Source organism: Zingiber officinale, chromosome 1B (assembly GCF_018446385.1).
Source record: "Zingiber officinale cultivar Zhangliang chromosome 1B, Zo_v1.1, whole genome shotgun sequence".
NCBI classification, from domain to species: domain Eukaryota; kingdom Viridiplantae; phylum Streptophyta; class Magnoliopsida; order Zingiberales; family Zingiberaceae; genus Zingiber; species Zingiber officinale.
This window is the reverse complement of record NC_055986.1, coordinates 148600151-148618867: the sequence shown is the minus strand read 5'-3', so window position 1 is coordinate 148618867 and position 18717 is coordinate 148600151. Positions and strand designations below refer to the sequence as shown.

The window sequence follows — 18717 nt, the reverse complement described above, 5'->3', positions numbered from 1 at the left end:
AATTGCTAAGGAGTGATTCAACAATAATCAGTAGCCTCCTTCAAGCCCCAAAACTTCCTATAAATAAGAGGAGAGAATTGATCATCATATCAACTCATCTCGGCACCAGTCGACTGGCAAAACCATCAGTCGATTGGTGCTACCGTTGGAGGTAGCCAACGACTACTTTGCAACACCAATGGTCTGCCAACGGTCATTTACCAGTCGACTGCTAAAACTAGCAGTTGACTGGTAGCTGTTTGCTGAGTGAACAGAATGTTTCTGTTCGCAGCCAGTCGATTGCTAAAACTAGCAGTCGATTGCTAAGTCTGCAAAGATTGCACATACACACTTATCCTCTCCGGAGTCACCCTTAAAGTCCTCTTCCTCGGCCTTCATCCCTCAGATGCACCCGAGCCCACGGCTCCTCTCCGTGTCATCCTTCACGTTGCCTTGAAGTCCACTTCTCTCGGCTCCACTCCGTTGCTCCTCGTCCGGCGGTCCCTCAGATGTCTTCTACACCATCCTTCACCGACTCAAGGATCTGAGCCTTAGGATGAGCTTCCCAAGCTTAGCTACACCAAGCTCCTCATGTGTGTTTCACCAAGTCTTGCAAAACTCAAACACATATGAAAGCCTAACTTAAACTCTTTGACACACACATCAAAACCATGATCATACCGATCAAACCTAGGTTGATTGCATTAACATTCTTGTGGTGGACGAAACTTGCTTGGAGAAGAAGGAAGCTTGGGTGGTTCTCGTCTCGGTAGATCGTCGCTCACACGACGTCCGAGATAAGAAGAGGAATACGATAGAAGATCAAGAGGTTGTTGCTTACAAAGAAAGGTATAACTAGTAATTCTATTCCGCATCATACTAGTTTCCTTTGTATAGATTTTGAAATATCAAACACAAGAGGCATATGATTCTATGTTTTGAATTTGTGATTCGAGTTTGTGTTCTTTTATTTTTTTTTATCTTGTGATTCGATTGTTCCTTTTGGTTAAATTTAGGGTTACTATAAGGAAATTAAATATTAAATTTAGTTGAAAGGCTTTGTCTAGGAAGTGATGGATGCTCCCATACCCAAGAAGACCTAGTGTCTCGCCATGTTTAACATGGAAGCCGATTTTTAAAATTAATATTTAATTGAATTTGTAACATGGGTGAATTTGGATCAATAATGTTAAGTATCGTTTGCGATCCAAGTCTAAACCTCTAAGAACAGATAAGTTAAATTTGAAATCAATAATGTTAAGTTCCGTTTGCGATTCCTAATTTAATTTCTAAAGAACACAATAGGTTATTAGGAATGGTTCCGGACTTGTACAAATTTTTTGTAAGGGGAATCAGTACGATATTCCGAGTATCAACCAACATCATGATTGCCCATTTCATCAAAGTATTTCAAAGTCCAATTAGACATTTTTTTAAATATTTTTTTCCCCTCGAGACGGTGTGATAATTAAGAAATATCATCATATGAGGTTTTGGAGTTAGAAACTTGGCTCATCCGAGCATGTCCTTCTCCATGTCTTGACCACTTGTACTAATGATTAGTAATCATCCGTAATTTACCTTGTCCGTATTAATATATATATAAATTGACAGAGACGTTAGGGGCGAATGAACCGCGCATTCAAAGTCCAATTGGACATTTTTACAGTGAATTTTTTTACCTTGAAGATCAGCTACTGACCAAATTACGTACTACTAGGTTAGTGTCCAAAAACAAGATCAAACTTGAAAGAAAAAAATAAATACACAGGTCATCTGAGTTGGTATATGATGAGATGCTTGCCACATGAGGTCGCGGGGTCGAAACTCAGGGTAGTCGGGGTGTAAATCCCCGGTCCCTGTGCAACTCACCCCACCTGCCACATACTCGCTCAGGATGCTATGATTTACCTCCCTCGTGATGACCTTAGGTCGGGTGCGACGGAAACACTGGGGGCGAGCGATTTCACTTTTTTGCCACATGTTTTCAAGATTGTCCTTAAAATTCTATTTGATCTATAAATGGTACAATATAAAGAGCAGATATTTTATAGGATTAAATGAAGTTAATTCTTTAAACTTTATACTAGCAAGATAATTCAGAAAATAAAAGAATGTCTTATTTTTTTATAAATAAATTTAGTCATTATTTTTTTTTACAATTTAATAACACATACAAAAATTTGTTTACGTACCAATCTACTCAATAGGTTAGGCAATTTTTGACCCGACATGAAAACACGACCCGAATCGAACACGAAAAAATCAGGTTATGGTTGAGTAGTTTCAGGTTCAGGTCGAAATCGGGTCGACCCATTTGACCCAATTAATAAACAGGTCAGATTCGGGTCAACCTAAAATGACCCAATTACAATCCGCGAACCCGTTTATAAATAATTATAAATTTAAACTAAAATTACAAATTAAAAAAAAAGTTAAAAACCCTAAACATAGAGATATGCTATGCTATTGATTGTAATGTTGCTATGGCTTATCATTTATGATATGAATTTTCAATTTGTGTAGATAAATGTTATTTTTATTTTTTAATTTAATATACAAAATTTATTTAATGAATTCAGGTCATATTCGGGTCAAACGGGTCAAACAGGTTAAACGGGTCAAACGGGTCAAACAGGTCAAACGGGTTAAACGGGTTAAACGGGTCAAACGGGTCGGGTTCGGGTCGGGTTCAGGTCAAGTGCAAATAAACAGATCAGATTCAAGTTGAATATTTTGACCCGAATTAATAATCAGGTCGGGTTCAAGTTGTCATTTGCCAATCCGCCAACCTGCCAACTTGAACCCTTCAATCCGAACCCGAACCCGAACCAAATTGCCATCCCTTATTCTACTGTAAGTAAATTGTGCTAAATAAGTAGGACCAAGATAAACCGGTGATTAAAAGGAAAATGAACACTGCTGTTTTAAGAGTAGTCTGGTCTAGGACCCTAACTGGGATGGATAAGCCTCCACTAATCGATGACGCAATCTCAGCCATCAAATCCACGATCCAACGGTGCACATACGTTCTTATTTCGTCTTATAGGTGGAGACCGTAGCGCCTTCGCCTTGTCGTCTCCCAGCCCAGGCGAAAGAGTGAGCGCATTGTGGGCACGCGAGAGGGGAGAGTCAGCTAGGGAGCGGCCAGAGCGCTCGTATGTCTTTCCTTCTCTCCTCGCACCATGTCGTTGCCTCCTCTTCTTCGTCCTCCCGTTCGCGCTTTTGCTTCTCGTCTCCGTCTTCTCCCTCACTTCTGCCGCCGTCGCTCGCTTTTCCGGTGAACAGAAGGAAAAGCTACCGTCTGAGGCTCGCGTGTGCCAAGGATTCCGACACTGTCGCCTCCGGTGGCGATTCTAAGCCCTCAAATGGAAACCTGGTATCTTTTGTCCCCTTCTGCTATTGATTGTGAATTGGGAGTTTCCAGTTGATTGTTTTAGTTTCCGTGACCTTTACTCGAATTTCCTTGCGTCTTGGCTCCTATCAATGTTTGGGATCGTTGTTTTCGGTATCCTGCTTGCGTGTTAGCAGTGGAAGTAGGGGTTTTGCCTAGGTAGATTATGTATGCCTTCCTGTCTGCATTGGAGGAATATATGCTGTTGATGAATACGACAATAAAAGATCTTGGTGTGCAATACATTTTTTGGTGTTTTACTTCTTTGAAGATTTCCCTTTAGTCCTGTTATTCGTTCAGAAAACATTTTTTTCTTAATGAATATTTGGTAAGAAAATGGGATAAGTAACAATAATTAGTCATTTATCGGAGTAGGAAACAATTATTTTCCCCTTTCTACTATTCAAACTAAAGCTGTTTATAGCGACAGCGAGCATTTTGCACAGGAAAAAAAATTTCTCATTATTCTTTCTGCAAGTGGGCAGGATTATTAGGTCATCTTGGCTTAATATCAGAAGTGTATTCTAACGCCTGCATTCATGACTTTGACTTTTGTTGCACCTAGACATTTTGTGGGATTAGGAGTCCACTAGGACTCTTTCAGTTATTTTGTGTTGCATCTGGACTTTCGTCACTAAGAAGTCTATCAATCCAACTTGATTTCTTTACTAGATCATAGATGAACACTGAGATAACGGAATCGGGATCCAATCTCATACTGAGTTACTTGGTTCTATATATTTCATCAAAGTGACAGAAAACATTGTAGTGCTCATAAAAGACAAGCCATTGGTAGTAGCAACAACAAAAGTACATTGTTGGAAGAGGAGCTATACTCAGTAGCAAACTCCAGTCAAACAAAGAATCAGTAAAAGAGAAGAGGGGAAGACGAGCCAACAAACTTTGCTACTGTGTTGCTATTTGCTAGATTATATGTATACAAATCTCTGTTTTTTTTTTGTTGCACTATTAGTCAAAATTGATACAAAAGTACCAAGAATTGTCCCAAGTTTAGCTGACTCAGGTCTTGACAAAAATAGCGTGGCAATCTAACGGAAAGTTATCTGTCTACCTTCCAGATGTCATGACAGAAGTGTGTCTCATATATCTCTGTACTCATTTCCATAGAATATTCACTGTGAACAATCAAATATTACAAGCTTCTTATGATAGACCTATGCACTAAAAGAGTTCAGGTCACCTTGAGCTTTTGAAAGTGATAAAATGGTCATTCTCAGTACATTAACTTTTTTTTATAATGAATTTCACTGTTGCTTTATCTTAGGATTTTTATCAATTTAAATTTTATCACATTGTATTTGCATTCGTATATCAGTATCTTTTTTTTTCTCTTAAAATATGTGGGTGTATTCTTGTAGTTGCCTTATTCACTAAACAACTGTTTGCCCATCAAGTACATGGTTTGTTTATTTGGAAATACAAGCTATTCCATGGGTACTAACATGGCTGCCTGTGTCTATATCCACTGCAATTTTCTTCTGAGCAACCAAACTTTTGGTGCTATGATTGCTGTGCATTATGAGGTTAGATTGGTCATCACTTCTGGCAACAATATGCAGACCTTATAGCTAAAGTTTTTTTTTTTTTAATCCTTGAAGGTGTAATTTGTACAATTTCTCTAATTTCTTATGTTTAGTGAATACTTATGTTCCTTAAACAATATACATGTTGAAACTGTGCTGTGTAGTAAGTGGCTCGTAATTCAATAAGGAATGATTTGGGTATGTAAAGTGAACATTGGCTGTAATATGTGCATGCTTTTTGAATTTGATTAATTCTGTTTTTTGAATATTCTTAGCCAAAGAGTCGGAGGGACATTCTTTTGGAATATGTAAGAAATGTTCAACCTGAGTTTATGGAATTATTTATGAAAAGGGCACCACAACAGGTAACCCATTATCCATTATTTTACAAAGCACTTTTGTTTATACTTTATATAACTTATGAAGCTATCAGATCCATTTGTAAACTGTTCGAAATTCAGTCATACTATCCAGTTAACACGTGTGTTCTATACTCATTGCTAGTTCTTTTTGCTCTTGAAGGTTGTTGATGCCATGCGTCAAACTGTGACAAATATGATAGGAACACTTCCGCCTCAGTTTTTTGCAGTAACTGTTACTACGGTACTGTATTGCAGCTCTTGAAATTTCCTTTTCAGTTTCCTCATCAGCATACTTAACAAAGTGTTTGTGGCATGTCGACAACCTTGTAGTTTTGTGCAGTCATGACTTGATGCTTTCATTTAAATTACTATTCTTTTACTTATTAGACATGCTAGCGAAGTGTAATTGTAATCTTGATAGTTCGGTGAAGTGATGAAAGTGATTATTTATTGCTGAGTATTGTGTATTTTGTTCTAATTACAGGTAGCAGAAAACCTGGCACAACTTATGTATAGTGTTTTGATGACTGGTTACATGTTTAGGAATGCACAATACCGTTTGGAATTGCAGCAAAGTGTAGAACAGATTTCCCTTCCTGATCCAGAAGAGAAAAATGTGAGTCTTCTTATCATTGCTATGTTGTTATATCTTGCAATATCTACTTTGTCTCAAGAATGCATTCACTTTTTGTACTTAGTTTGGCAGACTATGCTTTTGGGTTACCGATCTATATGACATTTGTTTCTTACTTTTTTCACATCAGTCTGAATTAACTATTTTACAGATCTATAAATTCTGAATATTTTGAATGGCTTATTCCTCTCTAGGATAGAGCTAGATGAGAAGAATAATAGAAGGATTTTTGTTGATTGGGTGGAAACTGAAGCCAAGCTAAAGGATTTTCAGTTTCTTGACATGCCAAACAAAATCACCATGATTAGACAAATTATGGTTATTTCCAAATTAATTGGCGTATATAACATTTCTATTTGTAATGATTCTGTAAACCATTTATAACTATTGAGTGTTTTTTCAATCCAATTAGAAACTAACTCATGAATAGTCTCTTAATGACATTAGGATTTGGCTATTGTCATGCAGAGCTGCAACAAGTGGAGCTGAACCTAGCTTTAACTTTCTCAGGTTTATCTCAGGAAATGCTTAAGAAACCTGAGCCAGATACCTTTATGAAGTTTTAACCTGAGTTCAGCTTTACCTAAGCATGCTTATGAATTGTTTATTATTACTTTTAGTTTACTGACATGCTAACTGTTTGCTTCATCTCTTCCCTGTCTCAAGGCTTTTCTCAGAGAAATCTTCCCACTGATCTGTCATATAATTTACCTCTTAAAATGGTGCAGAAGGATTCAGATCATGCACCTGGTACACAGAAAAAGGTGACTGGAGAAGTTATCAGATGGAACAATGTAACTGGTCCCGAAAAAATAGATGCTGTAAAATACATAGAATATCTTGAAGCAGAAATAGAGGAATTGAATCGTCAAGTTGCAAAGAAGTCTTCAAATGGACACAATGAACTTATGGAGTACTTACGAAACCTAGAACCTCAAAATATAAAGGTATGACTATTTTATCAAATTTTCTATTTATCACTCCTGAAATTCTGTTAAAAAACATATTTCAAAATATGTACCATTAGGTGCTTTTTGTTCATGACTTAATTGCAAAATTTACCTTTCATTGTAGCAAAATTTTTCTACTTTTGTATCTTGTTATCCACCTTTTATTGGTGTATAATGTTTATGCCCAATGGATGGCACAACTAAACACTTGCTTCCTTGTCATGAACCATGTATTTTCTTGAATATTTATCTACCTATATTCTTCTAGATGTAATGGCGCGTTGTTGCTTAGAATTGCGCACGACTACTTCATGTTCAATGCATGTCTTCCTATTTCTATTTTTCTTGTTCTACTAATCTATCTAATAGATATCCTACCTCCTTGGATTTGTGCATACTCGCCCTCTTGCTAAACATTCCACAAGTAAAGCTTCGGGTGTGCACCACTGTTCTCTTGTTAAATACACCCAACTGGCATTCATTTGTTTCCCGTCTATATAAGCCATCATATTTCATATTTTCATTTATGGGTATCCCACAAAACTTTCCACAACTTTCTAAAAGTATTTTGCATTAGTTTTCTATGCTAGAGGAACCACCTTGCTTGTGAAATACATTAGAATATAATATTTGAGTTAATCTCAGAAAATGATTTAAAAGGTTTTGGTAATTAGTTGTCATGATTCCTGTATATATATAAATCAATCTTTTCTGTCACAAACCTGTTAAATTAGGTGGCTATCAAATTTAGGTTCCTTACAATAGATGGGTTGTTTGTGCGCTTGGACTGACATGAATGCCTGCTTCAGTCTCTGAGTACTTTATGTTTTTGGGTAACTGCTTATCTATACTGTTTTGGTTCTGCCTTCATGTCATTGATAGATTAGGTGGTCATACTAAAAACTTAAAAAACAACTTTATACAACTGAAGCTGCCTGTGGGGTTTATACAAAAGTAATTCTATAAGACAATATTAATTATCAAGACAACTTTATACAACTGAAGCTACTTTGGAACTTTGTTACTTTGTGTTGGAACAGTTAGGGCCGGCAAGAGGAGGTTGACTTTATCTGTTAAAAAGTAAAACAAACACTTTTCTCGTCCGTTCAACTCAAATTAGCAACAATAGTATAATTAAAATAAACAATAAGAAAATAGAGAAAGAGGCGCAGGGTTTACTTGGTTACAACTTAAGTGGTTGTTAATCCAATGACAAAGAAAGCTCTAAAACTCTCCTTTGGTGAACTCGTTAATTGCTCAGACTATTGCTAGGAAAAGGATACATGAGTTGTTTTATAGCTCTTGAAAAATCTTATCCGTGGCTTGAAGGCGCCTTTCATAGGGCTGGAAGGTGTCTCTAGTGAGGCGCCAAAGGATAAAGCTTTATCCTTTGGCAACGGCTAAAATCAGCATGGTCGAAGGCGCCTTCCATAGGGTTGGAAGACGCTTTCGTACTGTTCATCGAAGGCCTTACAGCCATGGAAGGCGCCTTCCATAGTGAAGGTGCGGGGGCGCCTTCAATTCACTTTAAAGGCACCTCTAGCAGTAATTCCAGCCTCCTTTCGCTCTTCTGTTGCTCTGATCGCCTGGGTGAACGCGGCCATCCGAAATAGGGCTCACCCGGACCCATTTTTCGGTCTTCTCCTCGAGCAGGCTTCCACTCCGGCTTTTCGTCCCTCGGAATGTCGCGCACGTTCTTCTCGCCCACCGATGTACTCTTCCGCAGCATCTCGTTCCTCGAATGCACCGAGCCCGTCGGCTCCCTTCCCGTGCCATCCTTCTCGCTAGCTGCATCTTCCGCTCGACTTCTTGTGTTCCTAAGCTCCTACACATTTAGACACAAGGGTCAAACACAACAGGACCTAACTTAACCTGGTTGATCACATCAAAACTACCACGGGGTTTCAACAATCTCCCCCTTTTTGATGTGCATCAACCCAGGTTCAAGTTAGGATAAAAACAATGCAATAAAAGTATTGTAAAGAAATTGCAATAATAACATTTTAGGAACATTAAGTATAATGTTGCACAATTTAAAAGTTTGCAAAATTAAAAAAAAAATAAAATCTCCCCCTAAAATCTCCAACTTATACCTATTCCTCCCTCTTTGATCACATCAAAAAATAACATGAGAAGTTAGAATATTTTGAAGTTAATTTTGAGAGGCACTTAATATAATAGTAAACAAAATGGTTAAAAAATTTCAGAAAGTCATACTTTGTATTTTAAAAAAATTAACGAAAAATATTTTGTAAAAAAAATCTATCTTTGTTAACAAAGTAAATCGTTTTAACAGTTAATTAATTAAATATTTATTTCGATAATTGTCTTCCAGGCTGGCGAGGTATTAGATATTGGAGCAACAACTACTTTCTTAGACAAAGCCTTTTAAATAAATTAATATTCAATTTAACTCTTTTATAATTAAAAGAATTTTAGTCTAGGTATGATCTTGGAACCTAATATAAGTTCCTACTTACTGGATTAATCAGAAATTTTGGAGGTACATAATTTTTAAGAATATTCCTAATTTGTCTTTAGTGATGTCTAATATACCAGTTCAAATTATTATATCTCCTAATATTTTGATTTTTTAAACATGCACAATTTTTCAAGTATTCTATTTCTGTTTTCAGTTTATCATTTTCTATTTTAAAATTATCAAATAAATCTAATGGGCATGTTTTTGCTAATTGTCTTTTTAAATCATTGTTTTTTTTTCTAGTTTTACTAAATCCTTAGAAAGAACTGAAAAGATTGTTCGGGTGAAAGAGTGTGTACTTCACTTACCTTTAGTTCTGATGCTTCCCCTTCATCGCAACTTTCCTCTGATGATCCTCCTCTTTCGTCGATGCTCATCTCTGAGCTGGTTTCGTCTTCCTTTTGATGGTCTGCTATTAGGGCTAGTCCGACGTAGGCTTCAATTTCAGAGTCAGAGGACGACGATTCATCTCATGTGGCTTTTAGATTATGTTTCGGCCGAGCTAGCTTCTTATTCTTTTCCTTGTCTTTGTTCTTCAGTTTTGAGCAGACATCCTTGATATGCCTTTTCTTCGTTGCAGTTATAGAATCGGACCGTCCTTTTATTTCGATAATGCTTTCTTGTCTGCAATTTAAATTTATTAGATTTAATAAATTTATTAAAAAATTTTACTAGTAGCGCCGCTTCATCTTCGTCGATCGACGCTTCGGAGTCAGGACCTTCCTTCTTGGCTCTCAAGGCAAGATTGTTGTTTGACTTTTCAATTTCTTTAGAATCTGCACATCGAGTTTCGTGAAATTCAAAAGTGGAAAACAAATTCTCTAGTGTACTTACCTCGAAATCCTTAGAGATGTAGTATGCATTTACTAAGGATGACTATTCTTGAGTTCTTGGGAAGGCGTTGAGCGCATACCGGATTGAATCTCGGTTCGTTACTGATTCTCCAAGATTGTTGAGTTGAGTGATGAGTTCTTTAATTCGTGCTTGGAGTTGCGCTACCTTTTCTCCATTGTTCATCCTCAAGTTTGTTAGCTGGGTTCGGAAGATATCTCGCCTTGCTAACTTTGCTTCCGAAGTGTCTTCATGGAGTTCTAGGAACTTCTCCTAGAGCTCTTTGGCGGAGTTGTAACTGTTGATTCGATTGACTTTCTGGGGCAGAAGAACGCTGAGCAGATGGAATTCTGCTTTACCATTCGCCACGAAATCGGCTTGCTCCTTTTTCGTCCACTGATATTCTTCTGTCTTTCAGGACTACAAAATCATATTTCATAATTAACAAAATCTCAAAATCTGTTTTAAAGAATACCTCCATCCGACGTTTCCATTGTGCAAAGTCTCCCTCGAATTTTGGTGGGTGGATGCTTTCACCGGCCATCGTCTCGTTGCCTCAGTCGGCGGTTAGTCCTTCTGAGACGGTCTGGCTCTGATACCACTTGTTGGAACAGTTAGGGCCGGCAAGAGGGGGTTGAGTTTATCTGTCAAAAAGTAAACAAACACCTTTCTCGTCCGTTCAACTCAGATTAACAGCAATAGTATAATTAAAATAAACAACAAGAAAATAAAGAAAGAGGCGCAGGGTTTATTTGGTTACAACTTAGGTGGTTGTTAATCCAAGGACAAAGAAAGCTCTAAAACTCTCCTTCGGTGAAGGCGGAGAAGCCTCTTACACTCGTTAATTGCTCAACTATTGCTAGGAAAAGAATACAGGAATTGTTTTATAGTCTGTGGAAAATCTTATCCGTGACTTGAAGGCGCCTTCCATAGGGCTGGAAGGCGCTTCCAGCGAGGCGCCAAAGGATAAAAATTTTATCCTTTGGCAACGGCTAAAATCAGCCTAGTCGAAGGCACATTCCATAGGGCTAGAAGGCGTCTTCGTACTGTTCATCGAAGGCGCCTTCTAGCCATGGAAGGCGCCTTCCACAGTGAAGGTGCGGGGGCGCCTTCAATTCACTTTGAAGGCACCTCCAACAGCAATTCCAACCTCCTTTCGCTCTTCTGCTACTCCGATCGCCTGAGTGATTGCGGCCATCTAAAATAGGGCTCACCCGAACTTATTTTTCGATCTTCTCCTCGAGCAAGTTTCCGCTCCGGCTTCTCGTCCCTCGGAACGTCACGCGTGTCCTTCTCGTGTACCGGTGTACTCTTACGCAGCACATCGTCCCTCAGATGCACCAAACCCGTCGACTCCTTTTCCGTGCCATCCTTCTCTCTAGCTACGTCTTCCGCTCGACTTCTTGTGTTCCTAAGCTCCTGCACATTTAGACATAAGGGTCAAACACAATAGAATCTAACTTAACCTGATTGATCACATCAAAACTACCACGGGTTCCAACACTTTGTCACTTTGTCACTCAAACATAATGATAATCTATTTTTGTTATTTACTGGAAGTATGAAGACGATGGATAGAGGTATATAATAGATGATTTAATACAATGAAAGACATTTAGATGTCTTTTATTTAACTCAAGATATGAACTACCGAATTGAAGGAATTCATATAGCCTACTCTGAATAACAATTTGTTGTTGTTTGTTTGAAACATTACATGAATTGAATGGACTAGTTGCTAGCAATGATAGTTGGCATTATTAACAGCTATGGGAATTCACATTATTAACATCAAACACCCATCTTCCACTCGTAACATTGCCTATACGATTGGTCTTTATGGATTTTTGATCTACTGTGGTAGGGGTTGGTAGCTATTGTGGAATCCAAAATAGGTAGCTGCTATTTTTTACATGATTGTAGCTTGATTGTCCATTAACATTTCTATGCCAGCGCTTAACTATATAACCCAATATGTTGGCTAACTATGTGTTTGCCCTATTTCAACTTTCTAATTGATCAAGTCCTAATATTTTAATACCAGAATTTATGTATTTTTTTGGAGAATTTATATTTTACAAGTTTATATTTTTTCCTCATATTTCTGAATTATTTTCAATTAATTTTTTGTGAGTCTCTCTTATCTTTTTTATTTTTTATTTATAAATTTATGTTTCAGTTTTATTCAAAGCATGACTGATGTCACAGGGTGGGTCAACAAGGCAGTGTTTTTGTTTATATTTTTCTCATAAATTATGTAGGATAGACTAGAGAGGTGCATCACCACTTTCTTAATTAAAACTACCATACTAATGTCCACACATTTTGTAAAAAAAAAATAAACAGCCCGGTGCTTGAAGCTTCTGCCAATGCGGGTTCCAAGGAAGAGTCTATTGTATGCAATCTTATCTTGTTTTGCTAGAGGCTATATTGCAGATAAAAATGAAAGATAAGATACAATAAATGAAAATGAATTTGATCATGAAATTTGGTGTAGTTTAGCTGGAGATATATTTGCAAGTCTGAACAAACTATGCTCAACTAATTGTACATTGAAACTTCACAGTTAGGGGGAATTTCTATTAGAATTACTACAATCATCAACTCAATTTTAAGGGAGGGAGCATAAGGGCCATGCTTAGGCCCAATGGGTCCCTTATTACGCCAATTTACATGGTCGAATTTCAAAACATGCACCAGTAGTTTGAATGACCTAAGATGGATTTCGAGTTGAGTCTTTGGTTCCTTGCATCTGGTAGAGACTGAGGTTTTCTGTAGTCCTAACATTGACTCTATAATATTCTAAGAGGTTATGTAGTCTTAAGATTTACTCTTTGTAATATGCTAAGCATCTGCACGATCACTTTCTGCAGGAGCTGACAAGCAGTGCAGGAGAAGATGTTGTTTTTGCTATGAATACCTTTATAAAGCGCCTTCTGGCTGTTTCTGATCCTGCACAAATGAAGGTTAGATTTGTTTATGATTTCTTGATCTCTTTCATGTTTCATTCTGCACGGTTAGATCTACATGTGCATGTCTGGTGTAGTATTACATTGTGCGATCAATTTGATTCATGAAATTCTCTTACAACCCTTGTATCTTTGGTTGATCAAACTGCTTCTAGCATACACGACTTCCAACTGCAAGAGGAAGAGAAGATCCAATTCTCTTTCCCAGATGTCCTTCCTTTAAAACTAAGCTCTTGTTGGAGGCTGTGAACCCTATCACTTCTCTCACTATTTCGATAGGCTCATTTTTAATATATTGTCTCACATGTCCCACGGATCATATCGTGCATTTTAAGGAGTTGAGAATGTGCACCTCTGTCCTTATCAGTGAAATTGATTTTGTTACTTTTAGAGTTATTATGCTCCTGTTAGGCATTCATCTAGAGATTTTTATGAAACATAAGTTTACAGAGAAGAAAAAAACTACTCTTAAGGTTTTCGTGGATATAAATTTCTAGTTCTATTTTTCCAGTTCCCTTCAGAAAAGATCTGCTCTTCTGTTTGGTAACATATGTATGAATGAATGTGCAACACTCGTCATATTCTAGCTCTCACACAAATCATTGTGAAATACTACTACAACAACAACAACCAAGCCTTATTCCACTAAGTGGAGACGGCTATATGGATCCTTTTATGCCATTGAGCTCTATCTCTTACTATATCATTATCTATACTTAAATAAATTTTATCGTATTTTATTGTTACTAACCAACTCTTTTTTGGCCTTCTCTTCCTCCTTTGATATGTGTGTTTGACATAGTTTCATATCGCCTAACTAGAGTATTTATTGGCTGTCTAAGTACATGTCTGTACCATCTTAAACGTATCTCTCGGAGTTTTTCCTTAATAGATGCAACTTCGACTTTCTCTCTAATGCTCTTATTTCTTATTTTGTCCATCCTCGTATATCCACACATCCACCTTAACATTGTCATCTCTACAACTCTAATTTTTTGCTCATGTGCTCGAGTCATAGCCCAATATTCAGCTCCATATAACATAGTAGGTCTAATTGTCATTTTATAGAACTTTCCTTTAAGTTACGGTCATAGAAAATACTCGACGCTCTTCTTTATTTCAATCATTCTGCCTGTATTCTATGTAAGACATCTCTCTCAATTCCTTCTTCGTTTTATAAAAATGATCCTAAATATTTAAAGCTCTCGATTCCAGACAATTCGTCATGTCCTATCTTTAAATCATTGCGAAATAACTCTTATTTAAAGGAAACATCATATTGTGGATGGGTAGCTGACTATATGATGAAGCATTGTCTCTCATGTAACAACAGCATTCACAGTGGTGAATACTATAACTCCAATGACAAAATGATAAATAATTGTATAGTGAGAAACTTTAGACATTGGCGGTTGTTTATGATTTGTTTTGTAGTGAAAATTAGTGGATAAATTAAACTCAAATCATAATGAACTGCGATCAGCAGGACAATTTGGAAAATTTAGGAGCTAGTAACATAACTAGTAAACAAATATCACAAAACTGCTTCTATTGGCAAGGTTGTATTTTCTTGATACATTTATCTTCGGCTTCAGAGCTTACTCTTGCCTCTTTCAGACCTCAGTGACAGAAACAAGCGCTCCCCAACTCGCTAATCTGCTTTATTGGCTGATGGTTGTCGGGTACAGTATTCGCAACATTGAAGTTCGCTTCGACATGGAAAGAGTCCTCGGCACTTCCCCAAAGCTTGCAGAGTTACCACCGGGGGAGGACATATGAAGCTGCTGTAAACTCATGAAAGCCAACAGTGTGCACCTCCAAGGCCAATCATCCAAAACCAAGGTAATAATGTATCGACCTATCTTTCACACCGATAGAACATTCCATGTAAGGATGGGCCTTGGGGGAAAAAGATACTATTTAGATACAAATTTACAAATGAGATTGGAGGTACAACAATTAATAATTTGATCTTTTTTGTTCCTCTATGGGATAATTTTTTTTTGTAGCAATTTAAGTACAAATGCTAAAAGAGTTGGCATTCAGAATAACTTTTGCGTGTGGTGATATTCAATGTTGTAGAATGTGCTCTTTGCCTGTTTATATAATTAGAGACTTTGTAATTTAGTTTAATCTCAATGACAATAAGTGAAAGCCCTCTAACTTGGTTTATCTTCAATAATCTGGCAGATATTTCTAGTTATCAATATATTAATTCTAGTTAGTATTTTTTAAAAAACATTTACAATAATTAAATGGGAAATTTTCATAAAGTATTTTAGGAACAAATTAGTTGACGAATGAAAGTCCATGTTCTTACAATTTTATAAGTAAGAAAAAGACAAATTGTCCAGAAAACAATTTACTAGATCTATATATTTTCAAATAATAAAGGATAACTTGGTGCATGAAGTTTTCACTATAAATCTTTTTATCGTAAAATAATAATTTTAGTGTTGTGTCAATGTTCTTCTTTGTATTTTCAAATAATAAATTCTAAAAAAAAAGTCTAATGTATTAGAATTTGTATTTTTTTTAAAAAAGGGAAAAAATAAAAGTTCATTCTTAATTAGTAAAATCATGAAAAGAGTGTCTCTTGTGTTTTTTTAAAAGTTAAAAGTATCCTATTATATTTTCTTATAATGAAAATGCTTTTATGTTAAAGATTCAATTTGACTAAAAATTTATATAAAAAAACAATTGTAACAACTAATTAATAGCTATTAATATTATAATAACTAATTAATATAAAATTATTATAACAACTAATTAATAGTTATTACTATTTTTGGTAGCCATTTACTTTTTTTTTATTATGATTTTAATCATTTTAAAATAATTTTATCAACATTAAGTAATATTAATCAAGTTAGTAAAAAGTTTATTATATGTATATTATTTTTAATTAAATTAAAAAAATAATTTAATTTCTATTAATTTGGGTTGAATTAAAGATATTTTTAAAATAGATACTGTATTTGACGTTTTAAAAATATCATCCTTATTCATGACAAATGAATATCAACTTTTAGAGAATAATTATTTATCTAAAAAAAAAAGTTATAACTAAAATATGCTTTTTTTTTGGATTGGTCTCGGGGATTTAATTCAGATCTTCTGTCTCCATTTTTCTCTGTCTCCGTGTTCTATTGTTGATCGGACGGATCAAATTAAATCTTAAGGGATCATGATATGTACAGTATCTTTAAATATGTACAGTATCTTCATGATGTGTAAAATATTCTTAAGATTTAATTTGATTCATCCGATCGAAAATGAGATACGGAGATAGAGAGAAATGAGAACAGAGGATATGAACTGTCTCAGACTTGAAGGCCCATTTGGTTCGGGTTTCCCTTCAGCTCGAATTTGATCCGATAACTCGAAGAGACGTTCCTAGAAAGCGAAGGTGCGAGAGGTTCGTCGCCCACCGATCTCGAACCCACCGATCTTGAACAAACCCTTCCTCTGCAAGGAAAAGACGACCGATCAAGGAAAAGGAAGCGTTCGCGCCTCCCTCCGAATCCCTCCGCCCGGGGCGATGGCTCCTCAACCGCCGACATCGGAGCTCAACATCCAGCAAGTTCAGCAGTTCCTCACGAATTCGCTGTCGCAACGGGGACCGTCGGCGTTGCCCTACGCCGAGGACGTGAAGTGGCACATCCGCCAGCATTTGGTCGCCCTGATGGGGGCCTTCCCTTCCCTCCGCCCACGCGCCTCCTCGTTCACGCACAACGACGGCCGCTCCGCACACCTCCTCCAGGGCGAGGGCACCATGCCGATCTCCTTCCGTGGTGCCGTGTACCACCTTCCCGTCGTCATTTGGCTCCTCGAGTCCTACCCGCGCCGACCTCCTGCCGTCTACCTCACCCCTACGCGCGACATGCTCGTCAAGCCTGGGCACTCTCTCGTTGACCCTTCCGGCCTTGTCCGTGAGGACGCGGTCCCCTACCTCCGCTCTTGGGTCTACCCTGCTTCCAACCTCGTCGATCTAGTCCGATCCCTCTCCCACCTCTTCGGCATCGATCCCCCTCTGTACACCCGTCCGAGCCACACGCCCTCTCCTCCCGCCCCTTCCCCCTCTCCCTCCTTTTCATCCCCATATGGAAGCGGTGGTGGCGAGCCTACTCGTTTTCCTCCTCCCCCTTCGACGCAGGCCCACTTCTCAGCTCGCCCAACCGAGGACCCCTCTGAAGTCTACCGCCGCAATGCTATCTCCAAGATCCTGGAGTCCGTCCATGCTGACATGGCGACGCTGCGCCACTCTCAAGAGGCCGAGATGGAGGGCCTCTTCTCTACACAGGCCGAACTGCGGAGGCGGCAGCAAGAGCTCAGCCGTGGCCTCCAGGAAATGATTCAGGAGAAGGAGGGCTTCGAGCAACAGCTGCAGCTTGTTCTCATGAATTCGGATTTGCTCGAGGGGTGGGTCAGAGAGAATGAGGAGCTGTGTCGGCGTTGTCGTGAGGGGGTAGATGTGGATGATGTCTTCGAGCCTGTCGATGGCCTGTCAAGGCAGATGACGGAGTGCACTGCTGCTGACATAGCAATAGAGGACACAATCTATGCTCTGGACAAGGCTGTTCAGGAAGGGGCAATACCGTTCGATTCATATCTGAGGACTGTGAGGACATTGTCGAGGGAGCAGTTTTTTCACCGAGCGACAGCAGCTAAGGGTCGTGCTACTCTGGTTCATGCCCAGGTTACAAGTATGGCTTCAAGGACGCAACAATATGTTTCCCAATGAAGGTCAGTGGTGACTTTTAGCCTGCACACTTTACTCCTTGTGTGATTCTTTTCTGGAATTTCCTAGTTTGGTTTTACTGATACCATCCACTCATAGTCATGGGCAACTCATCGGCCCCAAAGATGTTAATGGAGTTAATGCTATAATCTGTTGTTGGGGATATAAGCGTTGACGGTTGAAGAATGCTTCATTAGTACAACATCTCTTCTCTTTCTGAATTCCTCCTTGATAGTGCATGATATGTGTTTCTGGGAATTTATATGTTATCCTGATCCTCTCATGTGTGGATAAGACATGAAAGTTTAACCTGTGTACTATTTGTCATTCCTAGTAGAGTCCGTCGGTGCAATTTTTTCATTCATATTTTATGTTAAAGACTTGAGATTGTTCACGGATCTGTCAAGCAACGATATCATTATTTCTGATATAAGAATTCTGGTTATGTTTCTGTATCTATGAACTGGATTTTTTCCTGTGCGTTTGTTGTTGCTTATTGATGGAGTCCTTTATTCTTAGTGGCCTAATTGCATGCCAACTTGCACATTAATTGCGTTTTGTTTTTTAGAGTTTGGATGTAAGAGTGATACACTACTACATGATGTTTTAATCGAAAATTAACACAAAACATGTATCTCAATTCATATAAGTTGAGCATATTTCTTGCAAAAAGTTGTTCCTTGGTCAATAGTGATACACCACCTTTGTAAGCATTATGGATTTGTATTTGTTGATCATTGTTCACCAAAACGAATAGTGAACTCTCAGATTTGTGTTCATTGATTTCTGATTTCTCCTCTTTGACCCATATTTTTGTACCTTTTGATGGAT

General features: G+C 37.8%; 2 protein-coding genes across 2 annotated transcripts; both read left to right on the top strand.

Annotated features, from left to right (window-relative positions):
• The first annotated feature begins 3048 nt into the window (after positions 1-3048).
• LOC121984694 lies at positions 3049-15196 on the top strand. The gene is made up of 7 exons (XM_042537779.1): positions 3049-3358; positions 5193-5282; positions 5440-5520; positions 5764-5895; positions 6642-6860; positions 13050-13142; positions 14763-15196. Exons 1-7 carry the CDS (start codon positions 3140-3142, stop codon positions 14922-14924), a joined length of 996 nt encoding a protein of 331 aa, XP_042393713.1. The 5' UTR covers positions 3049-3139; the 3' UTR covers positions 14925-15196.
• Positions 15197-16555: 1359 nt separating this feature from the next.
• LOC121984686 (protein ELC-like) lies at positions 16556-18345 on the top strand. Its single transcript, XM_042537766.1, has 2 exons — positions 16556-17891; positions 17986-18345. Exon 1 carries the CDS (start codon positions 16687-16689, stop codon positions 17887-17889), a length of 1203 nt encoding a protein of 400 aa, XP_042393700.1. The 5' UTR covers positions 16556-16686; the 3' UTR covers positions 17890-17891; positions 17986-18345.
• Positions 18346-18717: the final 372 nt, after the last annotated feature.

Coding starts and splice junctions, on each gene's coding strand:
- LOC121984694 (XM_042537779.1), top strand. CDS start 3,140: ATGTCTTTCCTTCTCTCCTCGCACCATGTCGTTGCCTCCTCTTCTTCG. Junction 3,359..5,192: donor AGCCCTCAAATGGAAACCTG/GTATCTTTTGTC, acceptor GAATATTCTTAG/CCAAAGAGTCGGAGGGACAT. Junction 13,143..14,762: donor CTGATCCTGCACAAATGAAG/GTTAGATTTGTT, acceptor TGCCTCTTTCAG/ACCTCAGTGACAGAAACAAG.
- LOC121984686 (XM_042537766.1), top strand. CDS start 16,687: ATGGCTCCTCAACCGCCGACATCGGAGCTCAACATCCAGCAAGTTCAG.